This window comes from Lampris incognitus, chromosome 4 (assembly GCF_029633865.1).
Source record: "Lampris incognitus isolate fLamInc1 chromosome 4, fLamInc1.hap2, whole genome shotgun sequence".
NCBI classification, from domain to species: Eukaryota; Metazoa; Chordata; class Actinopteri; order Lampriformes; family Lampridae; genus Lampris; species Lampris incognitus.
This window is the reverse complement of record NC_079214.1, coordinates 50690816-50714230: the sequence shown is the minus strand read 5'-3', so window position 1 is coordinate 50714230 and position 23415 is coordinate 50690816. Positions and strand designations below refer to the sequence as shown.

Sequence of the window (23415 nt, the reverse complement as noted above, 5' to 3'; positions counted from 1 at the left end):
GCTGCTATGGAAACTGCTCTGATGCAGAAGGAATGAATAGAATAGTGTTGTAGAGATATGCCGGCGATGCAAATAATTTGTCGGAAATGGTTGTTGAACCAGAATCTGATGGCAATTTTTCCAGTTTCAGTAAGAAAGAGTGGGTCTTGAGGCAAGGCGTTTGCAGCATACCTGGAACAGACATATTTAAATAGCAACTCGTATGGACTGAGGTAGAGGTCTAGACAGAGGATGTAGATGGGTCAGTTTATTTCTCCGCATGTGAATATGAGAGAGTCTGGAGTGTGACTAGCAATGTCTGATGGGCTGGGATGAAGTAATGGAATATAGGCAGAAGTTGGAGCAAATTCAGAGCACCGTAGGAAGCCAAAAAAAAAAAAAAAAGACCGCAAGAACATGGATTCTAAAGTTAGATCGACTGAGGGAGATGAGTTGCCTAAGTGTAGCAAAAGGATGTTTTGCAGAGAGGGGAGGTTCTTGTTTTCAGAAGCCTTTCAGAAGCATGGACACATGGGAATGAGAGATAGAGGGACAGTGGTGGCTGGTGAACAGTTTGAAGAAAAAGTTTATTCCCGACAAGTAAGTCTGGATAGCGGAGCAGTGGATTTTTAGAGTGGAATGAGTGTGGGTGATCAAGTTGCAGATAGACATGACATCAGTTCCAGCCATTTAGGTAGGCTGAGAGTGTGTGTGGGACAAGGCTGTTAAGGATGGCTTCTTGCAAAGCATTTGAAAGGTTTGCCGGCTTTGGAGCTAGTAGAATATGGTGGCAGAAAAGGGTGGGACTGGTATGGGATGGATGTCCAACTCTGGGGCCAAGAGTCTGAATTTCTAAATGAAGAAGTGAGACAATGAATCAGCAATGCAGTTGTGGTGCCTGGGAATGTAAGCTGCACAGAGGAGGAACTAGTGTTGAGTGGAGATTAATCTGAGTCTGCGTAGGAACTGCATCATTGCTGGAAAATGAGATCGACCTTTGTTTATGATCTCTACTACTGCGGGGTTGTCTGAGTGGATGAGTATAGACTTCCTAGACTATTCATGTCCCCAAAAAATTGCAGCTATTATGATGGGACACAGCTTATGGGGCACGGACAAGGGGCAAATGGACTGTGGGTCAAGAGAAATGAACTCTAGGGGCCACTTGGAAGCGAACCATCTCCTGCCACAGTAACCACCAAAGCCTATGGAAGGACGGCATCAGTATAAAGTTGAATGTCATCGGATTTAGAGACATAGTCATTTAAAAAAAAGAAATAATAATTAAAAAAAAAAGAAATGCCATTCCAGGAAGACAAGAATTGTTGCCAGCGATGCATTTCCATTTTGCATGCATCGTCTAGTGTGACTCTAGTGGAGAGAGGAGGTGGCTGCTGCTTTGGTTTGATGGTTGGATAGGAAGGGTTTGTGTATAGCATAGTTGAGGTGGCCGAGAAGGTCTAGCAGATAGTTAGATGGAAACAGTGTGATGTGCTGTATTTTCTCAGGGGACAGAGATACCTGGAAGGACATAGAGTCCAGGGAGATGCCTAAAGCCTCTATGGAGCTGTGAGGCCCTGGGATTTTCCCTTTGGAAAGTGGGCCACCAAGTTCTGAGAAGGTTTTAGTAAGAGTAGAGAGCCGCAGCCGCAGAAGACGCAGAAGACAGGAAGAAATGGAAACGGATGATCCGCTGTGGCGACCCCTAACGGGAGCAGCCGAAAGTAGTAGTAGTAGAGAGCCCGAGCCATAGAGGTGAGGATAGAGGGGTGTCTATGAGGAAATCATTGAGAATGTAGAAAACATAAGGGAGTCTGTGGTTGTCGGTGAGGATCCAACATAAAGCTTCTGAAAGGGAGCCAAAGATCTTAGGGCTGTTTCTACAGCCAAAGGTGAGGCGTACAGGGAAATAATAAGCTATAAGTGTTGATGAATGGGCAAGACTTTGAAAGCATTGGTAATGTCAGCTTTGGAGCTCCAGGTGCCGTGGCCTGCCAAACAGATGAAGGTGATGGCATGGTCGATGGTTGTGTACTGCAAGGAAAAGTCTGGAGATGGAATGATGCTGTTTGCTTTCTTGCATGGGCACCCGCCACTGCAGAAACGGCAGGTTTGCAAGAGTCGGCAGTTGGAGAGGGAGCAGACCAGGTCGTTAAATTTGTTGCACACCATCCTGCCTCCCTGATAGAGGATTGGCCGACCCTGTTTGTCAGTGGCCTTGGGGATGGGAACATTAACTGTGGGGTGTATTCTGATGGGTTTAGGGACAATGGGAGAAGGTGGTGCTGAGACAAGCGGCTAAACATCAGGGTATTGCATGAGGAGGAGGGGTGTGAACAAAGTTGGGTGATGACCGTACATGCTGTGGCTAGATGTGAGGGGTTTCTACATAGCTCACAGGAGAATGATGAACAAGCTGCGAAAATGCTACTGTAAATTTCTGAATCTAAAGTGCCCCAGCAAATCCCCTGAAAATGCTTTGCTGCCTGGGTAGTGAAAAGGACATGATTGCTGTAAAAGCCTGTCCCTTCGAAGCGTATGTCTATGTCAAGAATGACTGAGAGAAACATTACATGTAACATTACATGTCCGGATCTTACCTTCGTAATTGTGGCTGTAGTTTGAAACGTAATGTTTGAAGCCCTTTTCCTTTTTGGTAACTGATATATGGCATGCTTCTTGGATAATGCGACTAACGTCGTTAACAGTGAGTTTGGGTAGATCTTGAAGAGACGGAGTGAAAAACGCCATTGCTTCGCTGTTGTCAGTTGTCCGTATCACTTCCGGCCCTGCCTGGAAATGATTGAGCTGGCCGAGTAGGAATGCAGAATAGAGTGTGCATATAGTCCACTCTCATTTCTGGTCGGTCTCATCACGCGGCAGTTAGGACAGCAAGCAGGGAAGGGTAAGCTAAGGGTGTGGCGACAAAGGGCTTTCCCCCAGAGACAAAATGAAGCGAATCTACATTCTGTGGTTGACGGAAAAAGCGGAAAAATCTCCTTTCGTGAGAGATGGTTGCCAATGGAGCTGAGATAGTTGCTTTCCGTTTCTCAACCTATCCTGCCTGTGGATCTGCTGCAGCCATGGGGATGTGGCATGGTCTGCGAGTGGCATTCATTGTCGGTTCTTTGTTCATGATTCTCGTGATTATCATCTATTGGGATGATGTAGGGGGGTTCAACTTCTACCTGCTACAAGAGCCCAAACGCAACCCCCTTGATCATTACTCCCAACCTGAGATGTCCCCAGTCCCCTTACACTCCCTTTCCACTGCCACAGTCCTGCCCAGTTCTCTCCTCTCCCTCCCCACCACCGGATGCAGTGCCCCGCCCCCATCTCAGAGCAGCCAGCGGTGGGGAGCGAGGCTGAGAGGCACCGAGAGAAAGAAAGGAAGGAGAAGGATGGGGAGAGAAGGGAAGAGCACGAGGAGGAGGAAGAAGGTGAGAGGAGGCATGCTGAGGACAGGAGGAGAGGAAGCAGATAATTGTGAGTGTGTGTTCAGGAGAGGGGTCGGTGGAATTTCCTGATAAGACCTGGACATTCGGCCAGATCCCCAACAGAGAACTGGACCACCTGACTGTAGATGACACCCACCAAATTATCTACTATGTTCCCAAGGTAGCGTGTACCAACTGGAAGAGGGTGATGGTGGTTCTCTCTCAATCTCTGGACCCAGAAGCTGTACCTCCTGACCTTGTACACAACTCCTCTCTTCACCTGACCTTTGCGTCATTATGGCTCTCTGTCCTGACACCTCATGGCATTGAAGCTGCAGGGCTACACTAAGTTCCTGTTTGTAGGAGGCCCCTTTGTTCGCCTCATCTCTGCCTTCAGGAACAAATTCGGAAGGCCAAATGAGGACTTTTACCATCAGTTAGGTTCTATCATGCTGCATCATTATGGTAACCTGTCTGGAAGTCTTCCAGAGACAACAGCCCAGGCATTTGCTGCAGGAAACAAACCAACGTTTCAGCAGTTCATCACATACCTACTGGATCCAGAGACTGAGAAGGATGCTACCTTCAGTGAACACTGGCAGCAGGTGTACTGTCTGTGCCATCCATGCCAGGTCCAGTATGACTTTATTGGCCAGTTAGAGACACCGGAGACAGACTCAGAGCAGTTACTGAGAATCCTGGGAGAGGATCCCCTGCTTCACTTTCCTACCGGAGCACGCAACCGCACTGCTGCCAGCTGCGAGAGGAATTTGTTTGCTGAGATACCCATAGTAATGAGAAGGGAATTGTACAAGCTGTATGAGCCGGACATTGAGCAGTTTGGATGCCCCAAACCTGACAGTGTGCTCCACCGGTAGACCAACACAGAGGGCCAAGTGCCTGGGCACTGAACAATGTACAGAGCCAATGTATTATCTACCTTTACACCAGTAAAGCCTTTTATCCACAATGCTGTTTAATTTTCCAGTTTTGTCATACCTCATACAAGTGGAGTGCCTGCCAGAAGTATTGCATGCTGCCCAAATCTGCTTCAGTTTGCCAACTGTTGTAGCACATTTCTGAACATTGCAGGACACTCTTGCAAGCTAATGTATCTCAGGTTTTCCATATTAAAGCACTTTAAATGGTATTTTGGTAAGTAAAGGTTCAGAAGGCTGGAGCACGAGACAGAAGCTAAACATCGATCGTCTTTTGTAAAACGCAATGTCGACAAAATAAAGATTTTTGTAAATATGAAAAAAAACAACACAAAAGTGCAAGACAGCAGCAGAGCTAGAACTGGGGGAAGGCTCACGGCGGCCATCTTGTTCAAGGACGAGTTCAGCAAAAAGTGAAAATATTTTAACGTCCACCGAAGGAGATCAAATGAACCGTTCTCTCGAAGTGGGACGTATGAATGAACGAGAAGCGATTGCATCGGACTCGAGACGAGACAGATCGCAGGTTAAGCTGAAGCAGACTGAACAAACTGCTCTCTTGAACTAGGAGGTCTACTTGCCCCTCTAAAAGAACGACAGGTCGTTGGTCAGCGACATTCTGTAACGTATTGATCTTACTTATCTTATACATACAAGTGGGATGCTGAATCAGTGCATTAAAGTGAATATTTAAAATGTATTAATGCAAACTTATACATGATGACTGGTAGTGCATTGAAGAGGTTTTTTGGGACGAGCAGCACCAGCTGTCGAATAACGGGAGTTTCACGGAGAAACCGACGCCATACTTTGCAAAAGTATCAAAACTCGAAAGATTCGATACAGTTACATGTATTAGCTCGAAGGAACCGATTTTTTGAAAAGAATTGGTCCGCCCATCACTAGCAGTAATACATTCCTCTCGCTGGCGTGCGATAAATGTGGAATAATAAGTGCTCCAACCCATACGACCACATAGGTCGTTTGCCCTTTACTCACAGGAGCGTTTCCTAAATTAGCGCCCCTACCGGTAGCAGGAGATATGCCACAGATACTTTTCACCTCTGTCCATTGTGGGTTTTGAAGCAACTTGAGAACAATAGAATATGTAGTCAGTGCGTTTTCGTCTAGTATAGTAACTAAGATTGCTACCAGCAGTATGTTTACCTATGAATAACGTTATAAGAGCTAACTTAACATTAGCCAAAAGTTAGAAAGTCAGCTAGTGTGGACATTGTAACCGCTATGCGACATTAAACTTTGCTTTTATTAATATTCCTTCTCACGATAGCTTATGGAAGGAGATCGCATATTGTTACAGGGAAAGTAACGTATTATAATTGCGGAGGACCGCGAGGAAGTAGTCTAAAACGTAACTATAGGTCGTAATAAGCTGCTTGTACAAACGACGTATGGGGTCCTTTTTTTCCTTTTTTTCTGGTGCATGGAGGACAGTCTCTGGAATAAGCTGGAACCGCTGCACCGATTCACGGCCAACAGGGAAATGTTGATGCTACAGTGGATCAGCCAGAGGGACGGAAGGGATACTCTGCTCTGGGTGATGAAAACATTCGCATGCCTCTGATTTTCTAACCATGACCTTAACCCTAACCTCAACCACTCACGTTAACCGAATACCCAGAACGTCATCAGTTTTCTGACTGTGAAACAACCAATCAGAGCTCTGGCCAATCCCCTCTAGCACCATCCATCATCCAAACCGCTTATCCTGCTCTCAGGGTCGTGGGGATGCTGGAGCCTATCCCAGCAGTCGTTGGGCGGCAGGCGGGGCGACACCCTGGACAGGCTACCAGGCCATCACGGGGCCGACATACCCACATGCATTCACACGTAGGGACACTTTACTCTAATAAACCCTAGCATCAACCATAGGGAAACTCACAGAAAGGTGAATCAGTTCATCTGGACACAACCTTTATTGACAGAAACATTTCATCACTCATCTAAGTGACCTCTTCAGTCTCTACTGACTGCAGGTATCACCACCTTTATAACAATACAGTGGCATAACAACCGAAAACATTGATCAGTTTCATATACAAATTGCCGTGACCGTTAATTACAGTTACAATGGCCATATGTACTATTCACAGAGGATTGGGGAATAGTTGCAATCACAGCATTGTAAAATGGTGAGAGATGTTCTGTTAGCCCCCCGCCCCCTTGGCTCAGGGTTGTTTGGTCCCGCTTTACATAGATGGACTCTTTGACTCCCCATTCAAACCAGCGTTCCTCCCTGTCAAGGATGTGCGCATCTCCGTCCTTGAAAGAGTGGCCCCTGGCCTGTAGATGGGTCTACAGGTGTAGACACCCATATACTTTCACGCAGAATGCGAATATTACGGGGTGAAAAAGTGACTTTTTTTCAGAATGAGGTTTCTGAGCTTTCGTGCTGCAAATAAAGGTATCAACCAATCATGTTGCGCGGAACGGACACCACCTCACAACTCCTAATGACAATGGCGGACCTGTTGGTCGTTTGTGTTTCTCATCATCCTGTATTGTATGACAAAGGACACAAAAATTATAAAGACAATGAACTCAAGGACAATGTGTGGTGGAGGATCACCCAACAAATAGGCTATCAGGATAGTGAGTAGCTTATATAGTTTACTTTTAGATGTAGTAGAGTTGGTAGCAAGGCAATCATTCCTTGATGCTCCAGAGCTGGTCGTGGTGCACTGCAATAGAAAGAGTGCGGGGGCCGAATCGGCAGTGGGCGGGAGTCCCCCCAAGACCCCAAAAGAAAGAGGAAGAGATGCCCATGCACCACACCACCGTACCTGAACCCGTGGGTTGATTCCCCCTCACGTCTCGCAAATTTGAAACAGAAATTTTCCTATCGTTTATTCCTCACATCCCCAGTGTGTAAAGGCCTTAAGTCGTGCATAGCTTTTATAGGGTAGGCTGCAATATTAAAGTGCATTTTGATTACCTCTATAGCCTATATTTTTAAATGATGTGGTTGAATATTATTTCTGGCCTACATTATTCAAGTAATGTTGTATTACAGTAATTGTTTTACACATTCATAATAAGTTTGTTTTGTTTTTAGTCGGCAATTGGGAAAAACTATAACGTCACATCCGTATTGTAATGAAGTAATTAAATCTGTGAAGTCCAGTGAACTCTGCTCCCCAAGCGGACTTTCTGGAAGTCTGCAGAAGGTCTGCTTGAAGCCTCTTGTGGACTGAATGAATTGTGGATTTGGACTGCCCTCAGCACTCGCAGACTTCCCGCGAACTAACCCACAAAGTTTGCGAGTCTGCACGTGCGGTGAAGTCCGGACATTTGGATTCAGCCAGTCGTCATCCAGTCAGTCCACACATGATCACTCAACGACATTCGAGTTTGTAGGGCTGGCCCCGCTGGGCAGCCCAGGCAAAAACTTGATTTAGTTGTGCCAAAACAGCTGGCTCATACTCCATTTCTAAGATTTCAGCTTAGCGCAGAACAGTTGACCCATGTTTTTTGTTGACTATTAATACCTATTTATAAAACTTAATCTGTTTCTGTTTTTTGTCCATATGTATTCTGGTATTTGAGGTATTTATGGAGTGCTAAAATTCAGGGCAACTGAAGGGAGGAAACAGAGATTCTGTGTTTGTTAACAAAATAGCCTACTATTAGCCATGGAAACATAACTACACATATCAGTGTTACCGCCTCCACATATCAGAGATCCAGTCTTTTCCAAACCAACCACTTCGTCTTTCTTGTCTGTGCTAGTAAACACCTCACAGTATCCTATTTTGAGCCTTTTTTTCAAAGGTGAGAAATAGACGGAGCACATTGTTGTCAACAGGCTCTTTTTAACAGGACAGGTTGCTGTTGAATGGGACTGCGATCTTAAAGGAAATCCTCTTTAACCATTACAGAAACCTGCTCCCACATGAGGCATACATTTTAATGAGGGCCCTCGTGATGAACTGACCCATAACTGAGTACAAAAAGACGATTTACAGATTGTTAAAAAACAGACTAACATACTCCAAATAAGCTCCAGGTTTTGTTCCCGGATGGGCTGGGATAAAAATGTGGCATGCTGCCACAGCGTCTGGCTCATCTCAACATTCATCCGCCACCTTTTTACTATTACCAGCTAACTAAATTTTCATAAAAGACAGAGACTTCCAAATGGTAGTTGGTTAGCTCCCAAAATACCCAGGATGTGATAATGTGATAGAGTAAGTGAAACTCAGTGAATGGGATTTCCCTGCTCAGAGGTCAAGGCAGGACACCATTCTTCAACTTAGCCCTGACCATGCAGAGTCCCACTGTCTTCCATACTTCCTCCTGCTTTTTCCCTTTTCCTTTGACCTCCCCCCTCCCCCTCCCTCCCTTGCCATCGACTAGCCAGCGGAAGTGAAGCTTGGAGTTGAAGTCGTCGTTGGAAAATTAAAAAAGTGGCTGAAGTTAAGTGAAAAAGCATTGCTGCCGCCTGAGACTGAACCAGATGTGGTTGGACAATAAAGAGTCATTGTTATCATCAAGTCCGACTGAGGCCAACTCATTGAAAGCTGTGATTGATTGAACATGAAATCCTTCTGAAATTAAGCAACTAAAAACGCAATCAGACTGAATTGGTTTTCCACCTGTGCAGACTTAGAAACTTAACTGCCTCTTTCGTGAACGTCCACATGCACGGATGTACATGTGCCTGTGTTTATTGTTTTAGGTGCATGTGTGTTTGAGTACAAACGTACTGTATGAGATGACAAGGTGGCAAATGCACTGCAAAGCTCTCAAAATCTACAACTCTTTAAAAAAAGAGTTGTGCTTCACATCTACGACACTGCATCTTTGTTCTCAAGGCTGGAGCGTATTGGCACAGCACAAGTAGAGGAGGATAATGTGGGAAGAGGGGAAGTGATTCATGTGAAGCCTCAGTTGGTTTCATTTGGTTTCATGTGACAAGTGCCTGCAACAACACACCAGCTGTTGTTGCAATTCTACGCAAGAGGTCTGTCATGTCCGGAACGTGTAACACACCGAGGACAGATGAAGCTGAGAGAAGAAATGAACTTTCTCATCTACCCGTTTACAGAAGTTCTCTATCACTCTATCAGCCAAGTAGGATTATTAACATTAAATAGGGTATTAGAATGCAATACAGTCGCTAAACAATAGCTGGTAACTTGCCAAAGTTGCTGGTAAAGTAGACAAATTTACCAGCTGTAATAAAAATTTACCAGGGTGTCCCTGGTGGCTGGTATTGTTTCCCCACTCTTGATATAGCATACTACACACAACCTCTGAATAAAGATAGACTGTACATGTGGACACTCTCGAATGGGGTTTCAAGTAACCTTCAGGAGTTTTTCATATGGCGACTACGTGGGAAGTCAAGTCAAGTCAGACAACTCCTCCGAGTATAGCTTATAAAGGAAAATTCCAGGTTTTCACAACCTGGGTCTTATATTTTTGAAGGTTGTGTCGGTTAAGATATCATTTTACTCACTGGATTTATTTTGGAGATTTTGGGCATGGAGCCACTTGAAGACAGCTTTAAAATGGTGCCTTATGGAACAATTGAACACAAGTGCTAAACCTGTCCATTCAGCAACAAAAAAAAAAAAGCGTCTCAGTCTGAGTACATGATTTCCCATAACCCATCTCATCTGGGCTCTCTTTTGGGCTGGATAGTATGAGTACTACTACCTACCGTAAACATCACTCCTGCAGGTTGAACCAGGAAATAGCTCAGCAATGAGATTGATCATTGATGACATTAGACATTTTGGGTAATAGTGTTTAACATGCACTGTCATTTCCACTTCTCAATACATGGTTTCAGTAATTAGGTTAAATTGGATTTGTTGAAACTTGTCTGATACTCGTGTTCTGTTGTTCCAAAATACATCATTCCATACACCTGTTCCCAGTGATAGTCCTGTGTCCAAAAACTCCAACACAAAGTCGGTGAGTAAAATTATATCATAACCCAAATACACAATGGCAAAAACTGCAAAAATAAGACCTGGTTCAAAAAAATAAGAACAGAATTATTCTTTAATAAAGGGCTCATGAATGGTACCCCCAAAACATAAAACATAAAGAAGTTCTTTAGGGAATGTATTGTCAATGTTTTTGTCTATCTTCTTCATTCTAGGATCACTTAGGTGCATGTAGATTTTGTTTGGGTCTCATGAGAACCACCAATAAACCATGATCTTTAGAGAGCAGGGATGTGATTGGAAATAAATCAGTGTGTCCATTACAACATGTCTCTGTCCATTATGACTACAGGGTGACGGCCCAGCGGAGTCTGGAGGATGCTGAGGAGATCGAGCGAGAGCGCAGGAGACGGGCCAGGGAGAAGGAGAGAGGCCAGGGAAGTCTATCTTTGCCTGTAACCCCTTCTCAAGGAAATAGTTTCTTAACACAGCAAACAGTGTAAGTATGAGAAATATTTTTTTTCTTCTATATAGCACAGAGAAAGACTAGCCCTCACACACCTGCCACCACACCTCTACAGTACAAAGCAGTATTCTGCCACAAATTCATCAAGTAGTTGTGTCCCTGGGATATTTCTGCCGCTGTACTATGTATTAGATTGTGGAAAAGAAGTAAGTGTGAGGAGAAGGTTGAGCCTGGATTAAATCCTCATCTCATGGAGGAGTTTCACATGCAGAGCCATTAACTAACTAGTTGACAGTCTCTGGGCATTCAACACCATGAGCTGTGGGCTTGCTGTGGTGCACGTTTCGGAGATTATTTTGTCAATACTACTGTAAATGATACCAATACGGCCCTTTGTGTTGCTTTTTTATGTGATAATATGTAATACATTACAGTTTCTACAAGGTATGTAGTACATTAACTTATGGTGCATACTACTGAATTTGATTGTCCTATGATAGTTAACTCATGCGTCACAGAAAGACCACAGAAACATCACCAAGTACCACAGATTTTACAGGGCGCGCCCTCAGAGAGGTGCTTGTTGAAGAACGAGCCTCCACACATTCACAAAAGTGATTTGAGATTTGCACTCTGTATTTATCTAAGAGAGGTTTATCAAGCTTGAGTACGTTCTGTTAGTGACATCCTGCTTGATACTGACTCCAACATACACTACCGTTCAAAAGTTTGGGATCACCCAAACAATTTTGTGTTTTCCATGAAAAGTCACACTTATTCACCACCATATGTTGTGAAATGAATAGAAAATAGAGTCAAGACATTGACAAGGTTAGAAATAATGATTTGTATTTGAAATAAGATTTTTTTTACATCAAACTTTGCTTTCGTCAAAGAATCCTCCATTTGCAGCAATTACAGCATTGCAGACCTTTGGCATTCTAGCTGTTAATTTGTTGAGGTAATCTGGACAAATTGCACCCCACGCTTCCAGAAGCAGCTCCCACAAGTTGGATTGGTTGGATGGGCACTTCTTGCGTACCATACGGTCAAGCTGCTCCCACAACAGCTCAATGGGGTTCAGATCTGGTGACTGCGCTGGCCACTCCATTACCGATAGAATACCAGCTGCCTGCTTCTGCTCTAAATAGTTCTTGCACAATTTGGAGGTGTGTTTAGGGTCATTGTCCTGTTGTAGGATGAAATTGGCTCCAATCAAGCGCTGTCCACTGGGTATGGCATGGCGTTGCAAAATGGAGTGATAGCCTTCCTTATTCAGAATCCCTTTTACCCTGTACAAATCTCCCACCTTACCAGCACCAAAGCAACCCCAGACCATCACATTACCTCCACCATGCTTAACAGATGGCGTCAGGCATTCTTCCAGCATCTTTTCATTTGTTCTGCGTCTCACAAACGTTCTTCTTTGTGATCCAAACACCTCAAACTTGGATTCATCCGTCCACAACACTTTTTTCCAGTCTTCCTCTGTCCAATGTCTGTGTTCTTTTGCCCATCTTAATCTTTTTCTTTTATTGGTCAGTCTCAGATATGGCTTTTTCTTTGCCACTCTGCCCTGAAGCCCAGAATCCCGCAGCCGCCTCTTCACTGTAGATGTTGACACTGGTGTTTTGCGGGTACTATTTAATGAAGATGCCAGTTGGGGACCTGTGAGGCGTCTGTTTCTCAAACTAGAGACTCTAATGTACTTATCTTCTTGCTCAGTTGTGCAACGCGGCCTCCCACTTCTTTTTCTACTCTGGTTAGAGCCTGTTTGTGCTGTCCTCCGAAGGGAGTAGTACACACCGGTGTAGGAAATCTTCAATTTCTTGGCAATTTCTCGCATGGAATAGCCTTCATTTCTAAGAACAAGAATAGACTGTCGAGTTTCAGATGAAAGTTCTCTTTTTCTGGCCATTTTGAGCGTTTAATTGACCCCACAAATGTGATGCTCCAGAAACTCAATCTGCTCAAAGGAAGGTCAGTTTTGTAGCTTCTGTAACGAGCTAAACTGTTTTCAGATGTATGAACATGATTGCACAAGGGTTTTCTAATCATCAATTAGCCTTCTGAGCCAATGAGCAAACACATTGTACCATTAGAACACTGGAGTGATAGTTGCTTGAAATGGGCCTCTATACACCTATGTAGATATTGCACCAAAAACCAGACATTTGCAGCTAGAATAGTCATTTACCACATTAGCAATGTATAGAGTGTATTTCTTTAAAGTTAAGACTAGTTTAAAGTTATCTTCATTGAAAAGTACAGTGCTTTTCCTTCATAAATATGGACATTTCAATGTGATCCCAAACTTTTGAACGGTAGTGTATGCCATCAGATTTTGAACCAAATGGGTTTGTACAAAGGAAGCAGGGAGGGGCAGCGGCCTATTTGGCCAATGAACAACACCTGTGTGCATTACTCTGTCTGTATATGTGTTGGCACTTAAACAGCGAGAGGAGTCCACGCGTTAAGCTTGATGCTGCACTGTGCATATACTGAATTGTGACAGCCAATTGTTAACTGATGTAAAAAGCCCTAAAAAGTGAGGATTGGGTGTCCAGGTGGCGTGGCGGTCTATTCTGTTGCCTACCAACATGGGGATCATCGGTTGACCTCCGGCTTGGCCGGGTGTCCCTACAGACACAATTGGCCGTGTCTGCAGGTGGGAAACCGGATGTGGGTATGTGTCTAGGTTGCTGCACTACCGCCTCCTCTGGTCGGTCGGGGCACCTGTTCTGGTGGAGGGGGACTGGGGGGAATAGCGTGATCCTCCCATGCGCTACATCCCCCTGGCAAAACGCCTCACTGTCAGGTGAAAAGAAGCGGCTGGCAACTCCACATGTATGGAGGAGGCATGTGGTAGTCTGCAGCCCTCCCCGGATCGGCAGAGGGGGTGGAGCAGCAACCCGGGTGGCTTGGAAGATTGGGGTAATTGGTAATAAATAATTCAACTGGGGAGAAAAGGCAGGAAAAAGGCGAGGATTATTGAGTAAAAGAGAAATCTTGATTCGATCCCATGATTGTTCAGACTGTGACTGTGTTTGTAACCCTGGCCGTGTTTTCTCGCCACATACTCTCAAACACAGCTGATAATGCGTCAGCAGGGATAGGCTATGATAATGAATAACTAAGCCTTCAAAGATAGACATGTTAGCGGATGTGAATGAAACATTGTGAAATTTAGAGACATATAAAGCAAAGAGAGTTACACATACCGACAAAACTCACAGCTAGGAGCTGTAAGGCCCAATTTATACTCCAAATGTCGGCTAGCAGACAGTTGTCTCTCGACAATTTTGACGTCATGAGAGACACTTTTTGTGTCTCCCAGGGCTGTCGTGTACACGACACATTTTCTTCTGTCGCAGATTCGCGCACATTATGTCGCTTAGCTGTGATTGGATAGTTGGATTGAAGGGACGAGGTGTTCGAGCGTTGCCATGGTTTTGCTTGAGAGCGTTGTTTACATTACGCGCGCTCATTCATAAAAAGAACACTCGCTACTGTTTACAACACAGCGCGTGACGCGAAACATTTCCATAGATACCAGGAAACAGTCAGCGACATTGCGACAAGCATAAATGCAACAACTCGAGAGACACTTTTTTGTCTGCCGGGAGACATTTGTCTGCTAGCCGACATTTGGAGCATAAATTAGGCTTAACACATTAACACTGTCCCGCATCACTGCCGAGAAGCAGCAGTTAAAGGTTCACTTCCCTTCTTGAGTGCTTTATCACAGTAATTGTCGAGGAAGACAGAAATGCAATTTACTCTTCCGTGCACCATGACACCATTGACACTAACTTACTGTTATTTGCACTAAATGGAATTACTGACTTCTAGTCTGGTCTTTTCTACATTTTGTTCTGCATGTGACATTTTCCTGTTTGGTGTATAGTGTTGTGTGGTGAGTCATATTTTTATTTTTATTTTTTTTGTCTCTGTGTGTGCCCTGCTTTCAGTGGGCCCGTAGTGCTTCCTTAAGTGTTTTATGATGCTATTTTGTATTTTGTAAACCAAATTTAGGGGGGGGGCATTTTAATACCCTTAGTTTAAATTCTCAGTGTCCAAATACATTCCCACCTTCTGACCTAAAGCCCAGCACCCATGTTTGGGTGTCCTGCCTTAGAAGGCAAGATGATGTGGCTCCGCTGGATAAGCTTTGGAATGAATTCGTCAGTCTCATGGACCCCAGATTTGAGAGGAAACTAAATCCCATATGAGTAATGTCAAGGAGACCTTTTGAAATAGTGGGGCTTAGTTGATCAAGATGAAGGCCCCAATGTTCTCAAGTTGTGTCTACGTAGCCATCTCTAATTGCTTATAACTTAGTTCTGCCTGTTGTGCTGATTGCAGGAAAAACGAGTACTTAAATCATGGGTACGGGCAATCCATTCACATACCTCAGTGATGATCTATTCAGTGGACTGAGACATTTGCTGTGCTTTTGCTTGAAACGCTGCCTCGGGGTCATGCTGCATTAGGGCATTGACCCATCAAATGAAAACATTTCAATCACTGGGGACAAAGCTAATGATGAGAATTCCTCTCAGCATTGCTCCATTATTTGGACCTCCATATGGTTCTTTCTGCCTGTAGATTTGAATGATAATGATAAAATTAATGATGAAAACAACATAAATAGCAACAATAATGGGCGGCACGGTGGCCCAGTGGTTAGCGCTGTCGCCTAAGGTCCAGGGTTCTAACCCCAGGGTAGTCCAACCTCGGGGGTCATCCCAGGTCCTTTCTGTGTGAAGTTTGCATGTTCTCCCCATGCCTGCGGTTGGTTTTATCCGGGTGCCCCAGTTTCCCCCACCATCAAAAGAAACATGCATAGTGTCTGGGTGGTGTGGTGGTCTATTCCATTGCCTACCAACACAGGGATTGCCTGTTCGAATCCCTGTGTTACCTCCAGCTTGGTCGGACGTACCTACAGACACAATTGGCTGTGTCTGCAGGTGGGAAGCCGGATGAGGGTATGTGCCCTGGTCACTGCACTAGCACCTCCTCTGGTCAGTCGGGGCGCCTGATCGGGGGGGAGGGGGAACTTGGGGGAATAGCGTTATCCTCCCACGCGCTACGTCCCCCTGGCGAAACTCCCCACTGTCAGGTGAAAAGAAGCGGCTGGCTACTCCACATGTATTGGAGAAGGCATGTGGTAGTCTGCAGCCCTCCCCGGATTGGCAGAGGGGGTGGAGCAGCGACTGGGACGGCTCATAAGCATGGAATAATTGGTCAAGTACACTCGGGAGAAAAAGGGGAGGGGAGGGGGGAGAATTTAAAAAAAAAAGGAAACATGCATGTTAGGGTTTATACTCCTGTCTGTGCCCCTGATTAAGGCATTGGGAAAAGAACTGGAGTTGGTCCCCGGGCGCAGCATCAAGTTGGCAGCCCACCGCTCCTAGCTACAGATCACAGCTAGGATGAGTTAATTTACAGTAACTGAATTTCCCCAAGGGGATTAATAAAGGAAACTTAAATAATAATAGCCATATTCATGTTCCATTAACAAAGTACCAAACTGTTTTAAAATGAAAGATAGCAAACATAACAACCCCCTTTAAGTTTTGCTTTGTAAAAAGCTGACTACTTCATTCATGATGTCAGGAGTTTTAATAAAACCAAGACTTGATAAATAAAATAAAATGAAGAGCCATTTCAGTTTTTGGTATTCTGCATAATAATCTAGCTTGTGTCGGTGGCTTTTCATCATTGGCGATGGTCCGTTGTGATTAATATAGTCATAGTGAGCTGATCCTATGCTGTTCCTTTACGTGTAGAGCAAGCTAGTTTTGCCGTTGGGGAGGCCATAGCTTTGAGGTTAGCCTGGTTATCTGAAACATTTTATTTCTGTCTGTGTGACTAACTGGACAGGACAACTTTAAATAATAAGTGTATATATGTGAGGGATAGCCAGGGATGTGCTTAAGGAAGAGCATTTGTGCTCAGTCAAGCTTCCATGGGTAAATAAAAGTGAAAAAATCTGGTGTTTGACAAAAGTGTGAAAAAGTCATACAAAATTCATAATGGGGCAAATTTATTTGAGATGTCAAGAAGCCTACAGGTTAATAAGAAACAGGTACCTAATTGCATTGTTAGTCAATACTTTGAACTACAACAGTATCAAGCAACCTAGTGTCAGAGTTTCACAAGCTGATCAGAGATGATAAGCCGGCAAAGAAAAATGTGGAGTTTTTCATTTATCTTTCATCAAACTCTCTTTTACAAGGGAGCCCTTTTTATACACACAACATACACAAGATAAATAAAATCTACCACTACTACTACTACTACTACTACTGCTGCTGCTGCTGCTGCTGCTACTATCGCTACTACTACTATTACTTTCGTCTGCTCCTGTTAGGGGTCTCCACAGCGGATCATCCGTTTCCATCTCTTCCTGTCCTCTGCATCTTCCTCTGTCACACCAGCCACATGCATGTCCTCCCTGACCACATCCATAAACCTCCTCTTTGGCCTTCCTCTTTTCCTCTTCCCTGGCAGCTCCACATTCAACATCCTTCTCCCAATATACCCAGAATCTCTCCTCCACATATGTCCAAACCATCTCAATCTTGCCTCTCTTGCTTTGTCTCCAAATTGTCCAACCTGAGCTGTCCCTTTAATATACTCGTTCCTAATCCTGTTCTTCTTCGTCACTCCCAATGAAAATCTTAGCATCTTCAACTCTGCCACCTCCATCTCCACCTCCTGTCTTTTCATCGTGGCCACTGTCTCCAAACCATATAACATAGCTGGTCTCACTACCATCTTGTAAACCTTCCCTTTAACTCTTTCTTGCTGGTACCCTTCTGTCACAAATCACTCCTGACACTCTTCTCCACCCACTCCACCCTGCCTGCACTCTCTTCTTCACCTCTCTTCTGCACTCCCTGTTACTTTGAACAGTTGACCCCAAGTATTTAAACTCATCCATCTTCGTCACCTCCACTCCTTGCATCCTCACCGTTCTGCAGTCCTCCCTCTCATTCACGCATATGTATTCTGTCTTGCTCCTACTGACTTTCATCCCTCTTTTCTCAAGTGCATACCTCCACCTCTCCAGGCTCTCCTTAATCTGCTCCCTAATCTCATTACAGATCACAATGTCATCCACGAATATCATAGTCCACGGAGAGTCCTGCCTGATCTCATCCATCAATCTGTCTACAAGATAAATAAAACAAAATCAAGTAAAGATAGTATAGACAACATAAGAAAAGCTTAGGTTATAGGTCATAGGTCAATGTCAGTTGCTAAAATAGGTGCCGATCTCACACCTAAATGAATTTAATAAGCCAAGGCAGCAAGGGGAAAAAGTACTTTAAATATAACCTTTGGCTGAATGGTTCCAGCACCATGCATAGTGACTAAAGGCTCTCTTTTTAAATTCAGATGCCAGTATGAGGGATGCTTAACATAAGCATCTCACTTGAATGAAGTCTATAGCTATGGCTCAAATTAAGAAGACTAGACAAATAGCTTAGAAATAAACCAATTATGGCTTTTGAAATAAAAGCATGTGAATGAAACCAGCTAAAGAGAGTCATGGAGGGAGTTAGAACTGCTTTTGCATATAATACACAATGGTGGGTAAGGTACCTGGATCCTGTGAGGAATCGTAATGCATCATGGTCATGATGTGCCATATCTCTGAGAGTCAAGTAGAGAACACGATGCAGCAGTGCCATTCTGCTAAGAAAGGTCCAGCTGATGGGTTTCTATCAAAGCCATCTACCATCTGTCATCGGGCTAAATGTCTTGGCAGTGCCCCCGGATCCTCCATATAGTATGTCCACAAATAACATCTCATTCAGAGCTGAGCCACCCTTGGCAAGTGTTTAAGTTCACTTCCTCTTACTGCCATGCAACACTATCAAGGTGCAGTTGGTTTTCTGCAGTTGAATGATTGTGCCAACTGCTGTGACCACAAAACACTCAAGTTAAACTATCTGAGTGTCTTGCGTACCTGTGGGTACACATGCAAACTATTAGGTTATCATGCTTTTCCCCTGTAATGTGTCTTTTAGCAGTACATGAAAGCAAAGTACAGCCAAATGACAACATTTAGTGTCAGTTGCTGTTTGATACATTTGTTCGATTTTGTCTTTTTTTTTTAAGTTTAATTTTTCTTCCTCTGGGAAAGGTTAACAGGGCACATACTGTTTTGGCATGACCCTTCTTCTCATTTATTTAGTTATATATGAGAGCTGCCCAGTACTATATTCTGGAGCTAAGTGCCTTTCTCAAAGGTACCACAGGTGTAGTTGTTGGGGAAGGGCAGTGAGTTTCTCATTCACTCAGCCTAGATTTTCCAAACTCCTCCAGAGTTTTGAACCATTGACTTTCAGGTCAAAGCAAAAGATGAATCCAGACAATATTTTGCTTCATCGTCTTTCTGTTGGTACCTCTAGTGGTAACTATTCTCCACGACTGCTGTCAGGTGGGGCCAAGAGCTGAAACCCTGCTGCCAGTTTGTTCAGGAGGAAGACGAAGGCTTCAGCGACTGGACCCACAAGTTGGAGAGCCGTAAACTGCCCTCCAAGGAGAAGCAGCAGGTCCAGAATGACTACAAAACCAGAGAGAAAGGATGTTCTGAACCAAGACGGAAATCTGATCCTGAAGTGGAGGAGAGAGAGGAGAAGGAGGAGGAGGAGGAGGGGCAATGTGGTGCCAGAGGAAATAATAAGTCCCAAGAAGCTTTAAGACGACACCCAGAGGACAAGGTCTATCTTTGTAACAATCGTACAGTTTGTACCAGAGATGGTTTTACTATCTGTAGTGTTTCACTGCAGTGTTAGCAGTGAATTTAAAACCTCTAACACATTATGTGTTCTCAGTGGGGAAACATGCCGTAATTTGAATTAATGTAACATATCTAATATCCATAATGTGCTAAGTACATTATCCAAGGGTTTCACTCAAAGATTTTTTTTTCTAATTGTGTTGGTGTTGTTATACCCCCATGTGGTCATTGTAAAGTACCCTGCTGTCTTTCTATTGTACATTCTAGATATGTAACATGAAAAAGGAAGTCAAGATCTCCTACAGCTGCACAGTCTTCATGCCACAGGATGGAGGTCCCTGGTACACAAACAGCCAGGCAGCAGAGAGGACCTCCTGTTTGTTGGCAGGAAGAGTACAGCAACGGTAATCTCAACTTCACAATATAGCATTTTTTTCTCTTCTCTGTTTTTTAGGTCAGCTGTGTAATTTAATTTCTTTTTTTAATCACTTTTTCATGACACCACTTTATGTTTGCTCACTGTGCAGATGAACTGCACAGCTGACACAAATATATTAAGTAACGTTTTGTTATTGACATTTCAGTCTATTTACTGAGGGTGTATATATGATGAGCTTCCTTACAGTGTACAGATATCCCCAGCTGAGTGCTATCCCCAACTGAGTAGCTAGGCTTTAAATGCCTTGCTCAACGGCAGCTGAGCAGTCCTTGTTGGACAAAGACAAAGTTCGTCCCACTCTCTTCACATGTTGAAATTCACAGCTGAGCGCTTAAAATCACAATCACACTTCTTTAACCATTAAACTGCTACTACTTCTGTAACAAGTTTCCTGGTCTCTTCCTAAGTCTCAATGTCAGCCCAGCTGATCACAGGGAGGAGGTGGGTGAGGAAGAGGTGGAGGTCCTCCTGGGGCATGAGAAGAAGCTGGAGGAGACCCACAGGGAAAGACAGCAACAACTGGAGGAGCTTAAGCTCAAGACGGAACAGGAGCAGCAGAGCATGATGGGAAACCTCCACCTTAGAATGGAGGACAGACACGGGGTTATGGCATTGGAGGAGGAATACAGTCACTTCCCCGAGGAGGTAAGGGCTGGATAATAATAATAAATTAATAAGAATAACTTCATTGCAGTTCCTGCAGACTCAAACTGATTGCAGTTCCCTTTTATTTCTCTTTGTGTGGGAGAAAAATTCATGTCGAACTGAGTCGATGTGCTTCTGCTTGATTTTGTCTTTACTTAATTGGTAAATATACATATCTTGCTGAACATTGCTATTTTATTTTTTATTTTTTGTAATCCATTAGGTTCAATTGGTGCACATGGTGGTTAAATCACCTTTATGCATATTTATCTGTGTTTAAGTTCATAACGTATGAGCACGAATGCACTATTATATGTATAAATATGATTTTTCTAACAGGCTGTTGGCTACAACCTAAAATCAACACTGACTCCACTTGCTTGCCATCTCACAAAACAATTACATGGCTTTTGACACCAGCTAACAACTTTTTCCCAAATACACAGAAGACATTTTGGAATGAAATGCTTTACATGTTGGTTTGAATGATGCTTATGCTACAACCTAAGTTGGGTTGGTGTTGCTACACCCATAGATGGAGGGACAAAAGACAACAGAGTACAGGGAGAGGTGGAGGGAGGAGAAAGACCAAGAGAGGAAGACCACCCCCAGCATCTCTAGCAATGAAGGGGAGGGGCCATTTAACCCCTATGGTCCAATGAGCCCTACATTTAAGGTATCTGGTAAGCCATAACCTGCCGATATAAATCAAAATATCCCCCAAGTATTTTACGATATCACAAGAAAGAAAAAGGCTGTTGCCGGGGGACACCAGCAATGACCAATTTTTGAAATTCATTGAAATTTTGATGATGGCTAATTGATAGTATGCACTGAAGCATGTACTATCAAAGTGATATAAGTTATAGCAAGACATGTTCTTTCAAGGAAAAAAAATAGCTTTTATGATCATTTTTTTTGTCTTAGAATAATCTCTACAAGAGGATTGTAGCTTATCAACCCCTTTTCTTACTTTCTTACATACCTTCAAAATACTATAGATGCTGATATCTAACAGGTGATATCACCAACATCAGTAGCTTCATGCTAATGGTGATGTTATTGAAATTAGTATCCTGTTAATCATGTTCAAAAGTATTTTTTTCTTTTTTTTCTTTTTATTTGCTTCATGCCCTTCCTCTAGAAACTTCTCATACAGTTTTATCCAGTAAGTCACATACATGCATGTGTTGATTGCTTTGCATAGGGAGTGGTACAGTAACTGTCTCTGTGGTACTACATTGTCTGCAACAAGGCAGATGGAAGTTTTGGTCTGTTTCTTGCATTCTTTAATTTTAAGCATTTAAAGTAAAAAAAAAGGCATGTAAATCAGTGTTAGGGCTGTGTGATATGACCAAAATGTAATATCACGATATAGGTGATCCATATCATGATAATGACACATATCACGATATAGCCCATTTTCTGTAAATTCAATGAAGAAATTGTTTATATAAAATGACCACATGGAAAGGCCTATTTCTTATTACATTTTGAATTATATACATGACAAATAAAAGGTACTTACTCATATCTGATTATTTTTCTCCTTTTATTTAGAACTGTTGTGCAAATTTTCAATTAAGCATGTAAAAAAATATAAAATAGAATACCTCGTGGATTTCCCCCTCTAGTTTGGCCCGACACTTGATATAAACGAGGCAACTCAACTTGAGTGAAGTTTTTTCGGCTTGGCATTGTGTACCATGGGTCGAGTGTTCGCACCAACTCACAAAGCCCCCGTTTCTCGACCATGTAAATTGGGGCCATGTTTTTGCATATGTAAGTTGCAGGGGCAGTCGTTATCTCCTTCCATCTTTGTGATTCTTTGACATATGGTGTGCCGCAGGCAAAAAGCCTCTTGTGACGTCTGAGTCCGGGGTTTGTTTTGAACACACAACTGTGCTTTTGCGGCTCTCATCTGTAGACTCTCTCTGTACCGTTTGACATGATTCTTGTGTAGGTGGTGTTTGAGTCTGTTGCGGGGACCAGTGTGCGGCATATACGAAATAAACGATAGAGCTTAATAGGAAATGATAGACGTTTTCTATCGTCACATGATATATACTGTCATATTGCACAGCCCTAATCACAGTCATATTCACTCATGTCAGCCATTCACACTAGGTGATGCTGTAATCAAGAGCGACTTGTCTTACAGTTTCAGTAGATGGTTCAGTGTCTTACTTGAGTAAACCTTAGAAAGGATTCATTCCTTTCAAATGACACACACTGGGCAATTACTAGGATCAAACGTCTGGCCTTTTAGTTACATGATCGCTTCTCATACCATGAGGACACACGCCATTATTTTACCGTCTGCTGTGAAATGTCCTTGACCTTAGCTTCTTTCAGTTTTCTGCTATTAAAAAGCTGAGAATTTTGCTCCTTCTTTTTGCTCCTTGTTCCTTGTTGACATCATGTCACACAGTGGTTCTTAACCTTGTGGGGGATCCTGCACGGGGCTCACAAGATAATTTATGGGACCAGGAAAATAAATATTGCCAGTATATATTTCAACAATGATATTTTTAATAAATTCATCAATTTTTTTCTATTGAAATAGTATTTCAAGTCAATATTTAATCAAATGATATGGTCTGAAAAGGGAAAATGAAAAACATCTTGTCTTGAAAAGTCCTCATTCTGCATGTTTTTACCTGCAACAAGTCATCACCAGTACACGTTGCATTGTATTTTGGGGTCTTGAGCCTAAAAGGTTGAGAAGCACTGACCTAGCGGTGTGCGTAGTTCCAGAGAATGCATACATGCATGTTGTCAGCTTTGGCTTTGCAGAATGGCATTTTGTGTATTGAGACCAAATGCTTGCAAAGC

At 43.4% G+C, this 23415-nt stretch overlaps 1 protein-coding gene and 1 pseudogene across 1 annotated transcript in view; both read left to right on the top strand.

The window, feature by feature from the left end:
* The window catches only part of LOC130111513 (non-muscle caldesmon-like), a 49253-nt gene that overhangs the window by 10592 nt on the left and 15246 nt on the right, over positions 1-23415 (top strand). Inside the window, exons 2-7 of the mRNA XM_056278735.1 lie at positions 10625-10771; positions 19194-19476; positions 19764-19900; positions 20343-20580; positions 21116-21256; positions 21725-21748. Coding sequence (XP_056134710.1) covers positions 10625-10771; positions 19194-19476; positions 19764-19900; positions 20343-20580; positions 21116-21256; positions 21725-21748 — 970 coding nt within the window. The remainder of the gene's footprint in view (positions 1-10624; positions 10772-19193; positions 19477-19763; positions 19901-20342; positions 20581-21115; positions 21257-21724; positions 21749-23415) is intronic.
* LOC130111138 (carbohydrate sulfotransferase 12-like) lies at positions 2991-4294 on the top strand (annotated as a pseudogene).